This window comes from Pinus tabuliformis, chromosome 1_1, assembly GCF_031772625.1.
Source record: "Pinus tabuliformis cultivar Carrire ecotype Pingquan chromosome 1_1, CPIR1, whole genome shotgun sequence".
NCBI classification, from domain to species: domain Eukaryota; kingdom Viridiplantae; phylum Streptophyta; class Pinopsida; order Pinales; family Pinaceae; genus Pinus; species Pinus tabuliformis.
The window spans coordinates 922,028,924-922,042,911 of record NC_142297.1 but is presented as its reverse complement, the minus strand read 5'-3'; the positions used below and the strand labels follow the sequence as shown (position 1 = coordinate 922,042,911).

Below are 13,988 nucleotides of genomic sequence, written 5' to 3'. Positions count from 1 at the left end.
ATCTAGCATGATCAGATTAATTCTTACCCGAACATTCTGCCATTGAATCACATGTTTAGGATCGTAGACGTATTGCTTTAATACGGAAACGTGAAAAACATTGTGGATCTTAATATGGCTTGGTAGGGCGAGTTGATAAGCTACTGGCCCCACTCTTGCCAAGATTTGAAAGGGTCCAAAATAGCGAGGTGCTAGTTTGGCACACCCGCTCCACTGCAAGGTACTCCTTCTGGGTTGAATTCTTACAAACACATGGTCCCCAACTTGGAATTCTTTGAACCTTCTCTTTCGATCAACAAAACTTTTCTGTCTATCCTGAGCGGCTTTTAAGTTGGTACGCACTTTTTTTACCGTGTCTTCCATTTCCTTGAGCATTTCAGGACCAATTCGTAACCTGTCCTCAGGTCCACCCCAACTTGAGGGTGTGCGGCACTTCCGCCCATACAGGACCTCAAAAGGACTCAACTGTGTTGAGGAATGATATCCATTGTTATAAGTGAATTCGACCAGGTGGAGGTATTCCTCCCATTGAGTTGGTTTCATCATAACACATGCTCTCAGCATGTCCTCCACTACCTGATTCACTCGTTCTGTTTGGCCATCGGTCTGGGGATGATAAGCTGTGCTAAAGTTCAGCTGTGTTCCCAGTTCAGCAAACAATGTCCTCCAAAAGGTTGATGTGAACTTAACATCACGATCAGAGATTATTACCTTCGGAAGTCCATGCAATTTGAACACATTTTGCATGAAAATATGAGCAATTTGCACGGCCTTATACGTGGATTGCACAGGTATGAAGTGTGCTGCCTTACTTAACTTATCCACTACCACCATAATAGAATCATTATTTTTCTTCGTTCGAGGCAATCCGGTTATAAAGTCCATGGAGATAGTCTCCCATTTCCATTCCGGAATGGGTAAGGGTTGTAGCAGCCCTGCTGGATGCAAATGCTCCGCCTTAATCTGTTGACATTCTAGACATCGCGCTAGATACTCAGCTACCTCCTTCTTCATTTTTGGCCAGTAATATTCTTTTCGAAGTGCGGTAACCATTTTCTGGTACCCTGGGTGCCCGGTGTAATGGCTGATATGAAATTCGTCCAGAATCAGCTTCTTAAGACTATCTTCATTGGGTACATACAGCTTTTTATTAAAATACAGCATTCCGGCATCATCTAACTCATACCCCTGTTGTATTTCCTTACCAGAAAGTTGTTGTACTTGCTGTTTAATTTGCTGGTAAACAGCATCTTGATCAGCCGCTGTTTTTATCCTTTCAAGTAGGGTACTCTGCCATTTACTAACCGAAATCTTGCACACGCATTGTACCTTTCGACTCAATGCATCAGCTACTCGGTTCTCCTTCCCCTTTAAATGCTTAATTTCAAAATCAAACCCGCTTAAGAAGTCGGCCCAACGAGCTTGTCTCGTATTTAAGGTGGGTTGGCTGAAATAGTTTGTTAAGCTGTGGTGGTCTGTTAACAACAGAAATTTTCTTCCCAGAAGGTAGTGTCGCCACATTTTCAGTGCATGAATAACAGCTGCCAGCTCCAAGTCGTAAGCAGAATATTTCTGCTCATGTTCCTTTAGCTTCCTTGATTCGTATGCAATCACTCTTCCTTCTTGCATCAGCACTCCTCCCACACCTTCTTTACTTGCGTCAGTACAGACCACGTAATCCTTATTAGGATCAGCTATACTCAATATGGGCGCGGTGGTGAGTAAATGCTTGAGCTGTTCAAAGCTCCTCTGACATTCTGAGGTCCACTTAAATACCTTTCCCTTATTTTGTAAGGAGGTGATAGGGTATGCTACCCTTGAAAAGCCTTCCACAAATCTTCTATAATAACCCGCTAGCCCCATAAAGGACCTAATATCTGTCACGTCCTTTGGTATGGGCCACTCCATTATAGTTCTGATTTTTTCAAGGTCTACTGCAATTCCTTCCTTTGTGATTACATGGCCTAAGTATTGTATCTCCTCCTTGAAGAAATCACACTTACTAAACTTTGCATATAATTGATGTTCTCGCAAAGTTTGCAACAGCAATCTAAGGTGTTCCTCATGCTCCTTTCTTGATCGGGAGTAAATCAAAATGTCGTCTATGAATATCAACACAAATTTATCTAAGAACCTGTGAAATACGTTGTTCATCAAACACATGAAGGTAGCAGGTGCATTGGTCAGACCAAAAGGTAGCACCACGAACTCATAATGCCCATACCGCGTTCTGAATGTTGTCTTAGCGATATCCTCTTCTTTAATTTTGATCTGATGATAACCAGATCGCAGATCGATCTTAGAGAATATCGTTGCCCCCTTCACTTGATCAAAAAAGTTCGTCTATCCTAGGCAAAGGATATTTATTTTTAATCGTGAGCTTATTCAGCTGACGATAATCAATGCACATCCGAAAGGTTCCATCTTTCTTTTTGACAAATAACACTGGGGCTCCCCAGGGTGATACATTGGGACGGATGTAATTTTTATCTAACAGCTCCTGCAGTTACATTTTTAATTCTGTTAGTTCTGGTACACTCATACGGTATGGTGCCCGTGACACGGGTGCTGCCCCCGGAATCAGTTCAATGGTGAAGTCCACATCTCTTTTAGGTGGTAATCCCGGTACTTCCTCGGGAAAAACATCTGCAAATTCTTGTACCACCGGAATGTTACCCAGCGTAGCAGTTTTTTCTTTCTGATTTGCGTAACCCACCTGAATAGCGTAAATTTGACATTTCTTTCTGATGCATTTAGCTAACTGAGATGCTGTAATGGGTCGAATCTGTACGGGATGCTTGATTCCTTGTAATTCCTGCTGTTCTCCACGGTCATCCTTATAGTAAATGGTTTTTGTCTTGCAGTTCACTAAGGACCAGTGTTTTTCCAGCCAATCCATCCCGATCAGGATGTCATATGAACCCAAAGGTAGTATGTTTAAGTATGCCACTATTGGCTGCCCTGCTATAGTTAGAGAGCAGTTATTTATCTTGGCCAAGACCCGTCTCTTGGCTCCTGTAGCTAACTGGACCAACCACGGATTCCTGAATTTTTCAGATTGTAACTTACACTGTTCTACAATCTTTGGGCTAACATAACTTAAAGTAGCTCCTGGATCAATAAGAACAGCTATAGAAAGGTTTGAAATTTTACCTTCAAATTCAACCATAGTCAGCTGGTATTCCACTTGGCGATCCTCCAAAGCTGCATTAATTCTGGGTACATTACGTGCCACATCCCCAACGGTCGAAGCTTCATGAATTTGGGATATCTGGTCTGTCCCCTTTCGCTGTGGGCAGTTTTTAACATAGTGAGGTCCTCCACAGCCCCAGCATTGAACTGGAGGTCTGGTCATCCCTTCACCTTCTGGCCTAACAGGCTGCTCACTTACTCTAGATTCACTTATTGGCCTAGCTCGGGGTGCACTCTTTGCTACAGATCTACTGTTTAATCCTTTGCCAGCTCCCTTACTTCCATTGCTGCGACCTCCCTTGCTGCTTCCAACTATCCGACTACTCCTTTTTTCATTCCACCTTTTATTGGAAGTATCCCCCTTCTGCTTATTCTGCTGGTAGCAGATCCTTGCTTTACGAATAGCCTCATCCATGGTCCTAGGATTGTCAAACTCAATCCTCTCTCTTATATACGAAGGTAAGCTGCTCACAAACCTTTGTACCTTGGCCTTTTCCTCTTTGATATAAGGTACATAACGTAACAGAGAGGTAAAGCGATTAATGAACTCGTCCATGGTCTGCTGTCCCAGTCTTAAATCATGGAATTCCCTTGCCTTTTCATCGTAGAAGCGCTCAGTCAGGTACCTTTCTTTGAAGTATTTCTGGAACTTCTCCCATGTAATGGTCCGTTCGCTTACCCCCTTGACAATCTTGATTTCCTCCCACCACAAGGTTGCCTTACCTTGTAACTGGAAGATAGCTAGTCTCGCCTTCAAGTTATGGTCATACTCATACAACTGAAAATATTTATTCATATTTATTAACCATGCTTCAGCTGCTTCCTCCTGTTCGCCATCGAAATGTGGGGGTTTAATTTTTCGAAATTCTCCCTGCAGCTCCATTCTCTGACGTTTTGAGGTTTGCTGCTCTGGTACATTGTTAGAGTGATCCTCTTTGCCTTCAGAATTTTCAGGTTCAATCTGATAGTCTTGTTCTTCTGTCATCCTCTGTTGTTCCGCGCTGGGGTTAGATAGAGGTGGATTTTGCCTGTCCGACAAACTCTTCAGAATTCTTTCTTGTTCCACCGTCAAACGCGCGTTGTCTTCTCGCAAACGTGCCATCTCATTTTTCAACTCCTGAACAGTTTCCAGTATTGCAAGATTGGTACTTCGTGTTTCCTCACCCAACTGTACCCACAGCTCTGGGTTTTCTCGAGGGTTACTGTCGGCTCCTTGCATTTCGTCTCCTTTCTCTGGCTTAACTGTTAGCTGTTATAATTTTGTATCTCACCCCTAAATAGACAGAACAACAGTTAAATAAATTATTAACTTTCATATGTATGCATGGTGTATGCTTCTGCACAGTGAAACATGTCATGTGTTGAAACTGGGCTCTGATACCAATTTGTCACATCCTTGTTCACAATACACATAAAAAAAAATTCCAATGTATAACTTATATAAGGAATCTACTAGACAACATGATTTATTCACTACACATGACCACATGTCTGACTACATAACGTATAGAACCATACTTTATGCCATGTTTTGAACAGCTAGCTGGCCTAATGTTTTGTCATCGCTATAACCTTGTGTACGTATGTTATGTTATATTGTTTTATGCTGTCATATGGTTTACGACAGGCATTTGACTATGGTGGCTCCCAGCCGTTAGTCTACTCTAATCTGCAATAAGTATTAATGCGGTGCGGGGATTGGTGGTCCGACCGCAGCCCATGCAGGTGCCAACTCACCCATCGCCTTAATACCTTCGATCCACACCACGGCAGGTGGCATGGCTTGTCCCTTCGGCCATGTGACACCTCGATCACAGTTTTATCGGCATTCCCGCTTTGCTTTCCCGCCTTGCATGGACGGTCACGATTGCTCTCTTGGATCGGAGGGTTGGAATGTTTCCAAGGGTTTAAGTCATCACATAAAACTCATTTGGGCCGGCTCAGGGTTTATTTGTTCCTTGGCTCTTCCGGCTCCGCTTCTGTGTTTGTTCTCTGGTTCGATACCACCGGTGTTTTGTTTGTAACCTGCCACTCCTCCGAAGGCCGTGAGGTGCACATCAATACGCCCTTACAGGTATTGACCCTTAACCCTTGAATCTACAGAAAGCGTTACAGTTCGCTGTTAAATGTCATGAATCTTATGGGTTTGTTTTTGTTTTGTTGACAGGGCGTGCAGCTGGGTTATTCAACCCCCTCTGCCGGTGCCAAGGTGGCTAAGTTCGAAGGTTTACCCCTTATCGGCGGCCACGGTAAGTCCTCAACTCTTAATTGCCCTGCTCTGCATACGAGAGCTCGGAGTTCATGATTTTGAGCGGATTATATTATGGTTTGGTGCAGACCGCTGTTCGAACGAGGGTTTCCTTGCTTCGATGCCGAGGTATTTCTCCACAGAGAACCCTCACGGTTGCATTCAGTATTTCTTGTTGTCTGGTTGAGTTCTGTGACCCGCCCTGTTAAATTATCATCCACGGCGGAGTTTTCTGAGTGCTACAGCATGCATTTACGGTTTCATTTTGTTTATATTACTGCCCTTGCGGCATGCTTGGACCTTGGTTTGGTATTTCTAATATAACTTATAAGGCATCAGGTCTGGCCGTAATGCACAGACCTGGACTACCGGATTCAGGTTCTGCTCGAGGTTTTCCATTATTAATGTATGCACAGTTATTACCCCTTCACGATTTCACCACCCGGGTGTTATGTTTTTGTAATTTATATACGGAACTGTTACTCTGTCTATGTTTCCAGGGCAACTAATGCTTTGCGTATTCTATGAATGTTCTCTGCGTATTTAACAGTTCTCAGAATAGTGTATGGTAGTTTGTTTTGTTACCATTGGTTTTGCTCGTCTTAACGACGGCAGGCTCATGGATTTGCTCAGGTTATGCTTACTGTTTCGAGTCATCCGTCTGACATTTGCTATGCAATTCTCGTCTTGCTAAACTCATACAGTATGCCCTCGGTTGGATAGGATAACCATATCATGCATCTTCTTTTCTTTATGAAATGCCGTAATATATATATATGTCAAGAGTTGTTTCCCTTTTAAGTAACATGTACAGGGTTCCTGTAAAGAGGTTTCGATTTCATTTACTGCTCTTTAACGCATTGTTTTCTTTACTTAATGTATCAGCGAACATTTGCAGTTTAATAACACTGATGTACAGGAATGAAATGTGGTTCTCGCTCTATGTTTACACAGTTTTTACAAAATAAATTCCTTTGGCTGGAATAACTTATTTGTTTCTGTTCATATCAACAATCATTATTATGATAGCTGTGAGTTTATTTTCCTTTTGTCGACGAGTTAAAACCGACCATAGTCGGCGCTCTTTGCTCAAACTCAGAGCGTTCCAAACTCGTTCTGTCGACACATTAAAATAACTGCTTGTTTATATTCAAGAGCTCTGCACTATTTATTCCATTATTCGTTGTTCTGTTATTTGGTTATTTCATTATTCGCTGTTCCGATGTTAACACAGCGCCACCGTCTCCTGTACGAGGATGTGTCATGATGATGATTATTTAATATCCGGTTTCTGGGTCACTTCCCTTCTTATTCTATAACCAGTCTTTAAGTTTAACTACACCTGTTGTAGCTTTGTTTACCACACGGCTAATTTTAGATTATGCCTCTTGAGTTATAATCTGCCTTTTCACTTAAAACTACACCTGTGCAGTTACTTACGCAATATAACAGTGTTTAGGAGAATGAAACCCTACTGTAGATTCACTGTATATAATAACAGTATCTAGGAGAATGAAACATAATCCTTATTTACCTACTTGTAAATTCACTGTATATTTATATTCAATCAGGGACTCTGCAACTTGAAACCGTACCTGGTTCACCCAAGTCAGGAATAGGTTCTCAAGCAAGTCACCTGTACTTTGTTTCTGCTCTTCCACCCAGCCATGAGATCCATCTCTCAGACGGAATTCTCCCCCCGAGCCATCTTGCAGGCCTCAAGCCCTCAACAAGATTTGTGCACTTTGTGCTTGGTTATCTGGTCCTTACCAGACTTAACCAGTTTTTCTTTTTTTGTCTTTTTCCTCTTTTCCTCTTCTTGGAAAAGGTCTCTTGTGTCTGTCCACACAGCACAGAACTTCCTCCCTACAGCCAGGAATTTTCCTGTTTGGGAGGGTAGTTTCCATCAATTATTATAACTGATCTCTTTCTTTTAAATCCACCTCCTAGAGGCTGCCAGCATTTCAAGAAAATATTTAAATTACTTTAATAAAATAGTTTGTCACAATTTTGTTTTTAAAACATAAACAACAACTGTCTTACTGTCTTTTACCACAGTAAATTTTCACATTTACATTGTCTGGGGTCATTACATTGACACTAATTATTTTTGCAAAAAATATAATTAGGACAACAACATAATTCTCTACACATTGTCTTTTTACTCTGAATCAAAATTCACAATGCTTATATGAATTTTGAGGAATGCAATTCAATAAAAGAGGAAAATTTGAAATTTCATAACCACATTTGGCCAAAAAGTGTAACCCATCTTCATGTGTTCACCCAATAATGTTATCGATATATAAATAAAATTTAAAATTAAACATTTTTTTTTTATTTTTTACATGTTTTTTTAACCGACTCAGTTATGTTAGATACACTATAACTTACACACACAATTCAAGACTTAGATTTTTTTTAATTATTGATGTAAACGGGATTTTATAATTTTATTTTTTAAAATTATTAGTCCTTTCAAAGAGTTTTATAAATATTAATAGAGATATTAAACTTTAAAATATAAACTCTTTATCACATTATTTTAATTTTACTATATTAATTTACAAATTTCGATATATTAATTTATAAAAAATAAATTATATTGAGTCCCAAGGGTTAGCTCAATCAGTCAAGTCCTTGTCCTTAAATTACTTTTACTATTGAAAGTTCATGGGTTATGTGGTTGAGCTAACAAGAAATGCTCCCTTCAGGTGGATCTGCCCACCTAGTATAAATATTCCAAGATTTATAATATATTTTATTAAAATAAAATATATAAATAAAGATAAAATATTCACTTATTGTAATTTAAAATTAAAAGTTTTTATTTTTATTTGATAAGCATAAGAAGCATAAATAAAAATACAATAATAATATATAATATATAAAGGTCACAATGTATAGATATTATAAACCAGTGTAGATCCATCTTAATTTCAGATATATAAAACCATTTATCCAACTTAACTCCAAATCTATAAAACCTCAAAAAAATCAAACTTTTTGAGTAAACTTTAAAAAAAAATTCACCCTTAATATAAACTTATGTATTTTTAATATTTAAAAATATATTACTCTCAGATATTACACTAAAAAAAATAGTTTCAAACACTTAATGTAAGACTTTGTATATTTATAATTTATTTTTATTTTTTAAAGATATGTTACTCTTTTGCGGGAGAGTTAACAAGTTCAATGCAATATTCGATTCGTAACCCGCGTAGCCTTGGTGAACCAAACTTAATACATTATATTATCTTTGTACGATGTTTAACACATATAATATAATAGTCAAATAATTGGGTATGGGATTATGATATTATAATTTTAATTGATTTTTCTCGAAAAGCTTTTCAAAATTTTCAAATAATTTGTTTGTTTGTATTTTATTGAAACAAATTATATTTAAAGATAATAAATTATTATAATTATATTTATATTTAGGTCGATAGGCTTTCCTTTGAAAGGGACCTTTTGTCGTCCTACTCCTTCTGACGCTGACACCTGGCAAAGAAGGGGCGGAGGTATTCATGACCGGCTGTTCGAAATGATATCGAACCCTTGCATCTGGCAACCACTCAACCGTTGGATCCGAGAAGATCCACGGTCTCAACGATTTGGATTGTAGACGGGTAAGTTAATGCAATTCTCGGCGAAGTAAGGTTCATTTGGTTGTTCCGAGGTGGGTGAGCTACGGCTCTGCAACATAAGGTGACCGGATGGTGGAATGGCGGAAATGCCTTCAATAGGCCTACAGGTATAGACATGCCTTCGACCTCCATCTCGCCTAACTGTTATCTCTTCCTTCATTTCGCACTTATGTTTATTCTCTGAAACCCTCTATTCGGCTCCTACACAGGTGGAACTGTTAATAGCGGGTTCTTGCACAGGTGGAACTGTTAATAGCGGGTTCTTGAATCTGGAGAAATGCGTCGAGGGCTCGTTCTACAAACCAGAGGTAACATAAGCAAGCCCACGCAGTTTCATACAGGATTCCTTTTGATTTTTTTGAGAACTTGATATAATAAAATGTCAATTTCAGGTGCAACTTGCCGCTTGCTGCTCGACAACTCCAACTTCAGATAAGCTCGCTCTTTAGCATTTACATTTCTCTCTTAATACCCTTTCGATTACTCTCAGGCTTACTTTAATAAGTTAAACTGTCTGTAGGTACGCTTTGTTGCGGGGTTTATGCATACATACTCAGAGGACGTTCCTTGGAGCGAAACTGCGTTCTCACAATGGTTACTGCCTTCGATTACAGGTTGGTTCCTCTTCGGTTGTCTGGCGAGTTCTTGGTGTGAATCTTCGTTTTAGATAGAGGATTGTTAGATTTTTCTTTACATCAATGTGTTAAGGTGGCTCGCCGGCCGAAATGTTACGGCTGTTCAGTGGATATATAGATCTTAGGGTTATTGTAGAACGGAAATATGGGGGACGGATGCGCCAAATGTAGAGCCGGATACTTATACTGATATTTTGACATTATGGGATTTATGCGTGTAGCTTTATCTGAGGGTTTGAATAACTTCGCAGTAATTTGTGCATTTCAAATATGATTACTCTGTTTCTTCTCTTTTCTGAACGGCTTGCCGTTAGGGTTTTCCCAATATGGGGTTGGCGACCTAAGCATTCATTTAACACATGTACTGTTGGGTAATTTTGTTTAAAAAGGATTGGTTCTTATCTCTGTTTCCATTGTGATAAATCAAGGTTGTCGATCTTTACTGTAATGGGTTATTTTTAGCGTATTGTACAATTCCGATTAGAAATTTGCAAATACTCTGAAGTGGATACTGTTAAATATTGTCTGTTGAATGCGAAATCCACAACTTGACATTCTCGTATGTTTTCTTTTTGATTAATGATGGTTGAAGAAATGCCTATTAATGTTCATGGATTGACCGAATACAGTTATAGGTAGAAATATTTCAGTAGGCTATTAAATCTTCATTGCAATAGATGGTAGTTAGAAGATAATTTGAATTAACTGTGTTTCTATAGAAATTGTTCTTTTGCTTAAGACTTGGAATAACTCGTGCATTTCATTTCAGTAGATGGAAATAAATTCCATTACCTTATTTTCTTTTCTTTGATGCAATGATATTTGTAACTAACTGATTGTATTGAGATTGTAAAGGATGACAGTATGCTTAAAATTTATTATTGACAGAGTAATACTATTCATTCATTAGCATGTCAACCTATTCATTTCATAAAATAAAGGAGCGAATGTTTCTCCTACTGATACTTAATAAACACAGAATTGTTACTTATCTGTTTCCCTGCTTTACTTGTAAGCATGCATGTAGTTTTTAACCTGCCTGGAAGGTCTCACCACAGAATCCCCCTCTGAGCTCTTCCAGCCACTCACAGTGGAGGGAATATTTTTTCTCACCTTGTTGCCAAGGTAACCCATCAACCCGCGTCCAACGCAAGAAACTTTCAAATTTCGTACATGTTGTTTCAAATCGCTACGTACCCAAATACAGAGAAAAATGCCAACCATCTGCTTGCTAGCTGCCAAATAGTACTTCTCCTTGCTTGAATTAAACTTGTTATTCATCCGACCTGAGTCGAAGTTATCTGATAATGGACTACTTAACATTGGAGAGTGAAAAACATTAGAGGGAGACCCTCCTTCACTCAAAGCATACTCGTCCTCTGATGAAACTGACATAAAAGAGGAACTAGAATCTACTCTATGAAATGATCTTCCTGGGAAGAGATAGTCAGCAAAGCTACATTTCTGTTCTAGCTTTTTTTGGTCATTTGTAACTTCAGAGTGTGGCTTAGAAAAGATGTTCAAGTCCAGAAAAGACTTTCTGCTCGAAAAAGATGAACTTTTACGCTCTTTGGAACATTCACAATCTGAGTCCAAACAATAAACGGCTTCTAGAATTTCAGCAGACTTTTCCCTGCAATGTGATAAACACCTGCATTGATTTCTATTCTTGCTTGTGCCTGAATTGTTCAGTGTTTGGTGAATAAGGGTCAGCCATTTGGCAGTAGGACCATTGTTCTCTGCCACTAAAATGTTTCCTGCATTTAAAGGCACAATTTCTTGAAACCTGGGAAAATCCACATAGAGACAGTATACTGTTAGACTTTTGACACAACTGTGGAAATCTCAATAAAAACTATCAACACACCATTTCATTCTGAAACTAAAAGAGTTTTAACTGATATCCTCTTGTTCGTAGAAACACAAAATGAAAATGTATAAAACATTTTAAGGGCTTTGTTCATCTTGCTGGATTGGATGTAATGAGGGGAGTTTGTTAATACCCCAAAATGTAGACGTCTGCTGGAGGTGAAGTATGCAACCATTCATCCAAATTCAGGCCATTGCAGGGTGCTTTACCTCCCACATTCCATGTTCCCACAAATACCCTGCTTCGCAAACATTCAGTTGCCTACTTAGTTCATTAAAAAAGCTGCTTACTGATATGAACAACGATTGTTGAAATCAAAATTCCAATACATTTTCAAACAACATTATTCTGTCTTCAATAATTCCAAGAGAAGCAACCCATCACAGAAGTGGGTTCTCGTATTTGAATATCTAGATGAGACGGGCTTTCTTATAGTCGAAATTCTGGACAAATGGTAACAAATTACTATTGGAGAATGTTACATTGCAGATCATTTAAAAACACGATTTTTTATAACCTTATTTCTGTCAGCATTGGTTATCTGTATTATGGTTATTTGATAAAAGCACATAGCAGAAAGATAGGGGAGAGAAAGATTTTGCCCTGAAGAAAACTGCGTCTATTTTTTTATTACTCGAATACATGCTCATGGTATTATGTTTGGGAGCAAATGAAGAATAAGTTCTAAATTATGTTCAACTCATTATAAACTATCCCAGAATAACTTCGCACAAGCAGGGGAACAGATTATGTTTCAAATGGATAGTAAACTCAATCCGTATGTTCCACCATTATCAAATTTCAGCTAAAGTTAAATTCAATTAAATTCAACCAAAATACCATACCTAAAGTCACGAGCATCTGCGATCTGGGACAACTCTGATTCCATTGTTACAGGCTTGGAATTAGCTGCATTTCAATTCAACAAGATTTCTGTCATGATTGTAAACACCGAGACCAAAAGCAAAGTAACACATCCCTAGTAAATCAAATCAAAGGCTAGGAGAAAACTCGTGCATTTTTCAAGTATTCTGAAACACCTGTAAAATAAAATTGGGCATATTATCTTGTTGAAGGATTTTGTTCAGTACCAGTAAAGCTTTTTCATGAAAACGAGGATTCGTTATCTGGGCAGCTCTTTCGTCTCCCAAAGAAGGATTCGCAGTTATCTGCAGATTTTATATTTAGTCTCAGTGAAAATTAAGCTAAATGCACAATAGGTTTTCGAGTTTGTCACTTTGAGGTGTATTTGGATAGTATTGATATGCCTTGTGTGGAATTTTAGCTGTCTGGTTGCTTTGACCGCTTAACCATGAACTGCTGTCCCTTTATTTTGACCATTTTCTATACCAACCAGAGGCACTGAATTTTTGGTTACAAATGAGTAACTGGATATTGTTTGGCCTGATGGTATGTCTAATTTCAGGCAATTAAACTTGTTTGCCTTAATGTGTCTACTGCTTTATGTTTGCAGAAGTTGAAATGATGAAAGAAAGATTTTCAAAGTTGTTGCTGGGTGAAGACATGTCAGGTGGTGGTAAAGGAGTATGTACAGCCCTGGCAATATCTAATGCTATTACAAACCTCTCAGGTATAACATTTTTAATTCTGTTCTGGAATCACACAGGATTTTATGCAAGTCTTAAGACACAATTTTTTACTTAATCTTAAGACATAAATTTTCACTTAATTTCAAGATACTAACTCCTAACATGGGGATCTCTTGTGGCAGCTACTGTTTTTGGACAGCTTTGGAGATTGGAACCTCTGGTGCAGGAGAAATTTCAAACAATGTATATAAATAGAAAGATGCAGAAAATGACAGTCAAATTTTGTACTCAGAATTATGACAAGAAAGCCCTTGCTGGGTTTGTGAGGAAAGAGAGCTTCAACACCAGTTCTATCTCCAACCGCCAAGATGATCAGTACGCTACTAACATGTTTAGTGAAGAATTTCTGCTATTCTCTTGTAATCTATAGGCCCCCAAGCTCCTCATAGATGAGAATATTTGCAGGATGTTAATATTGTTGTAAGTTTGTAGTAGTTGTGGAATGACTTACTTTTGTGCTGCTTCTCATCTTCAACAACAAGAGTTTCTGTGGTGAATAAGCAGAATCCATGTCCTGCCTTGTGAAGCAGCTCTCGACTGTGATAGCGTTCTTTGTAATGTCTCTGGATTCACTCTACAAGATTAGGGGATTCACTCTACAGAGTCCATGTCATACCTTCTGAATCAGCTTATGTTAATTTTCTCTGTAATGACCCTAATAAATCCTATATAATGAGATTTCATTTTGTAAAATGATGGGATTTCACTCTACAAGATTGGTTTCAGTTTTACTTGTATTGTGGTATATGAAATTTCTCAGTTTTACTTGTAATAGGATGG

At 38.6% G+C, this 13,988-nt stretch overlaps 2 protein-coding genes and 1 long non-coding RNA gene across 3 annotated transcripts; 2 read left to right on the top strand and 1 right to left on the bottom strand.

Moving 5' to 3' along the window:
• The first annotated feature begins 8,961 nt into the window (after nucleotides 1–8,961).
• LOC149217425 (uncharacterized) lies at nucleotides 8,962–9,590 on the top strand. The gene is made up of 3 exons (XR_016250673.1): nucleotides 8,962–9,200; nucleotides 9,334–9,401; nucleotides 9,486–9,590. It is a non-coding gene; the product is annotated as an uncharacterized LOC149217425 (long non-coding RNA).
• A 55-nt stretch (nucleotides 9,591–9,645) lies between these two features.
• On the top strand, nucleotides 9,646–13,740 carry LOC149217423 (uncharacterized). The gene is made up of 3 exons (XM_089391366.1): nucleotides 9,646–9,707; nucleotides 13,073–13,189; nucleotides 13,331–13,740. Exons 2-3 carry the CDS (start codon nucleotides 13,081–13,083, stop codon nucleotides 13,576–13,578), a joined length of 357 nt encoding a protein of 118 aa, XP_089247492.1. The 5' UTR covers nucleotides 9,646–9,707; nucleotides 13,073–13,080; the 3' UTR covers nucleotides 13,579–13,740.
• Nucleotides 10,734–12,590, bottom strand: LOC149217424 (type IV inositol polyphosphate 5-phosphatase 7-like). Its single transcript, XM_089393129.1, has 3 exons — nucleotides 12,444–12,590; nucleotides 11,732–11,836; nucleotides 10,734–11,514 (listed from the first exon to the last, which is right to left on the bottom strand). Exons 1-3 carry the CDS (start codon nucleotides 12,485–12,487, stop codon nucleotides 10,734–10,736), a joined length of 930 nt encoding a protein of 309 aa, XP_089249255.1. The 5' UTR covers nucleotides 12,488–12,590.
• Nucleotides 13,741–13,988: the final 248 nt, after the last annotated feature.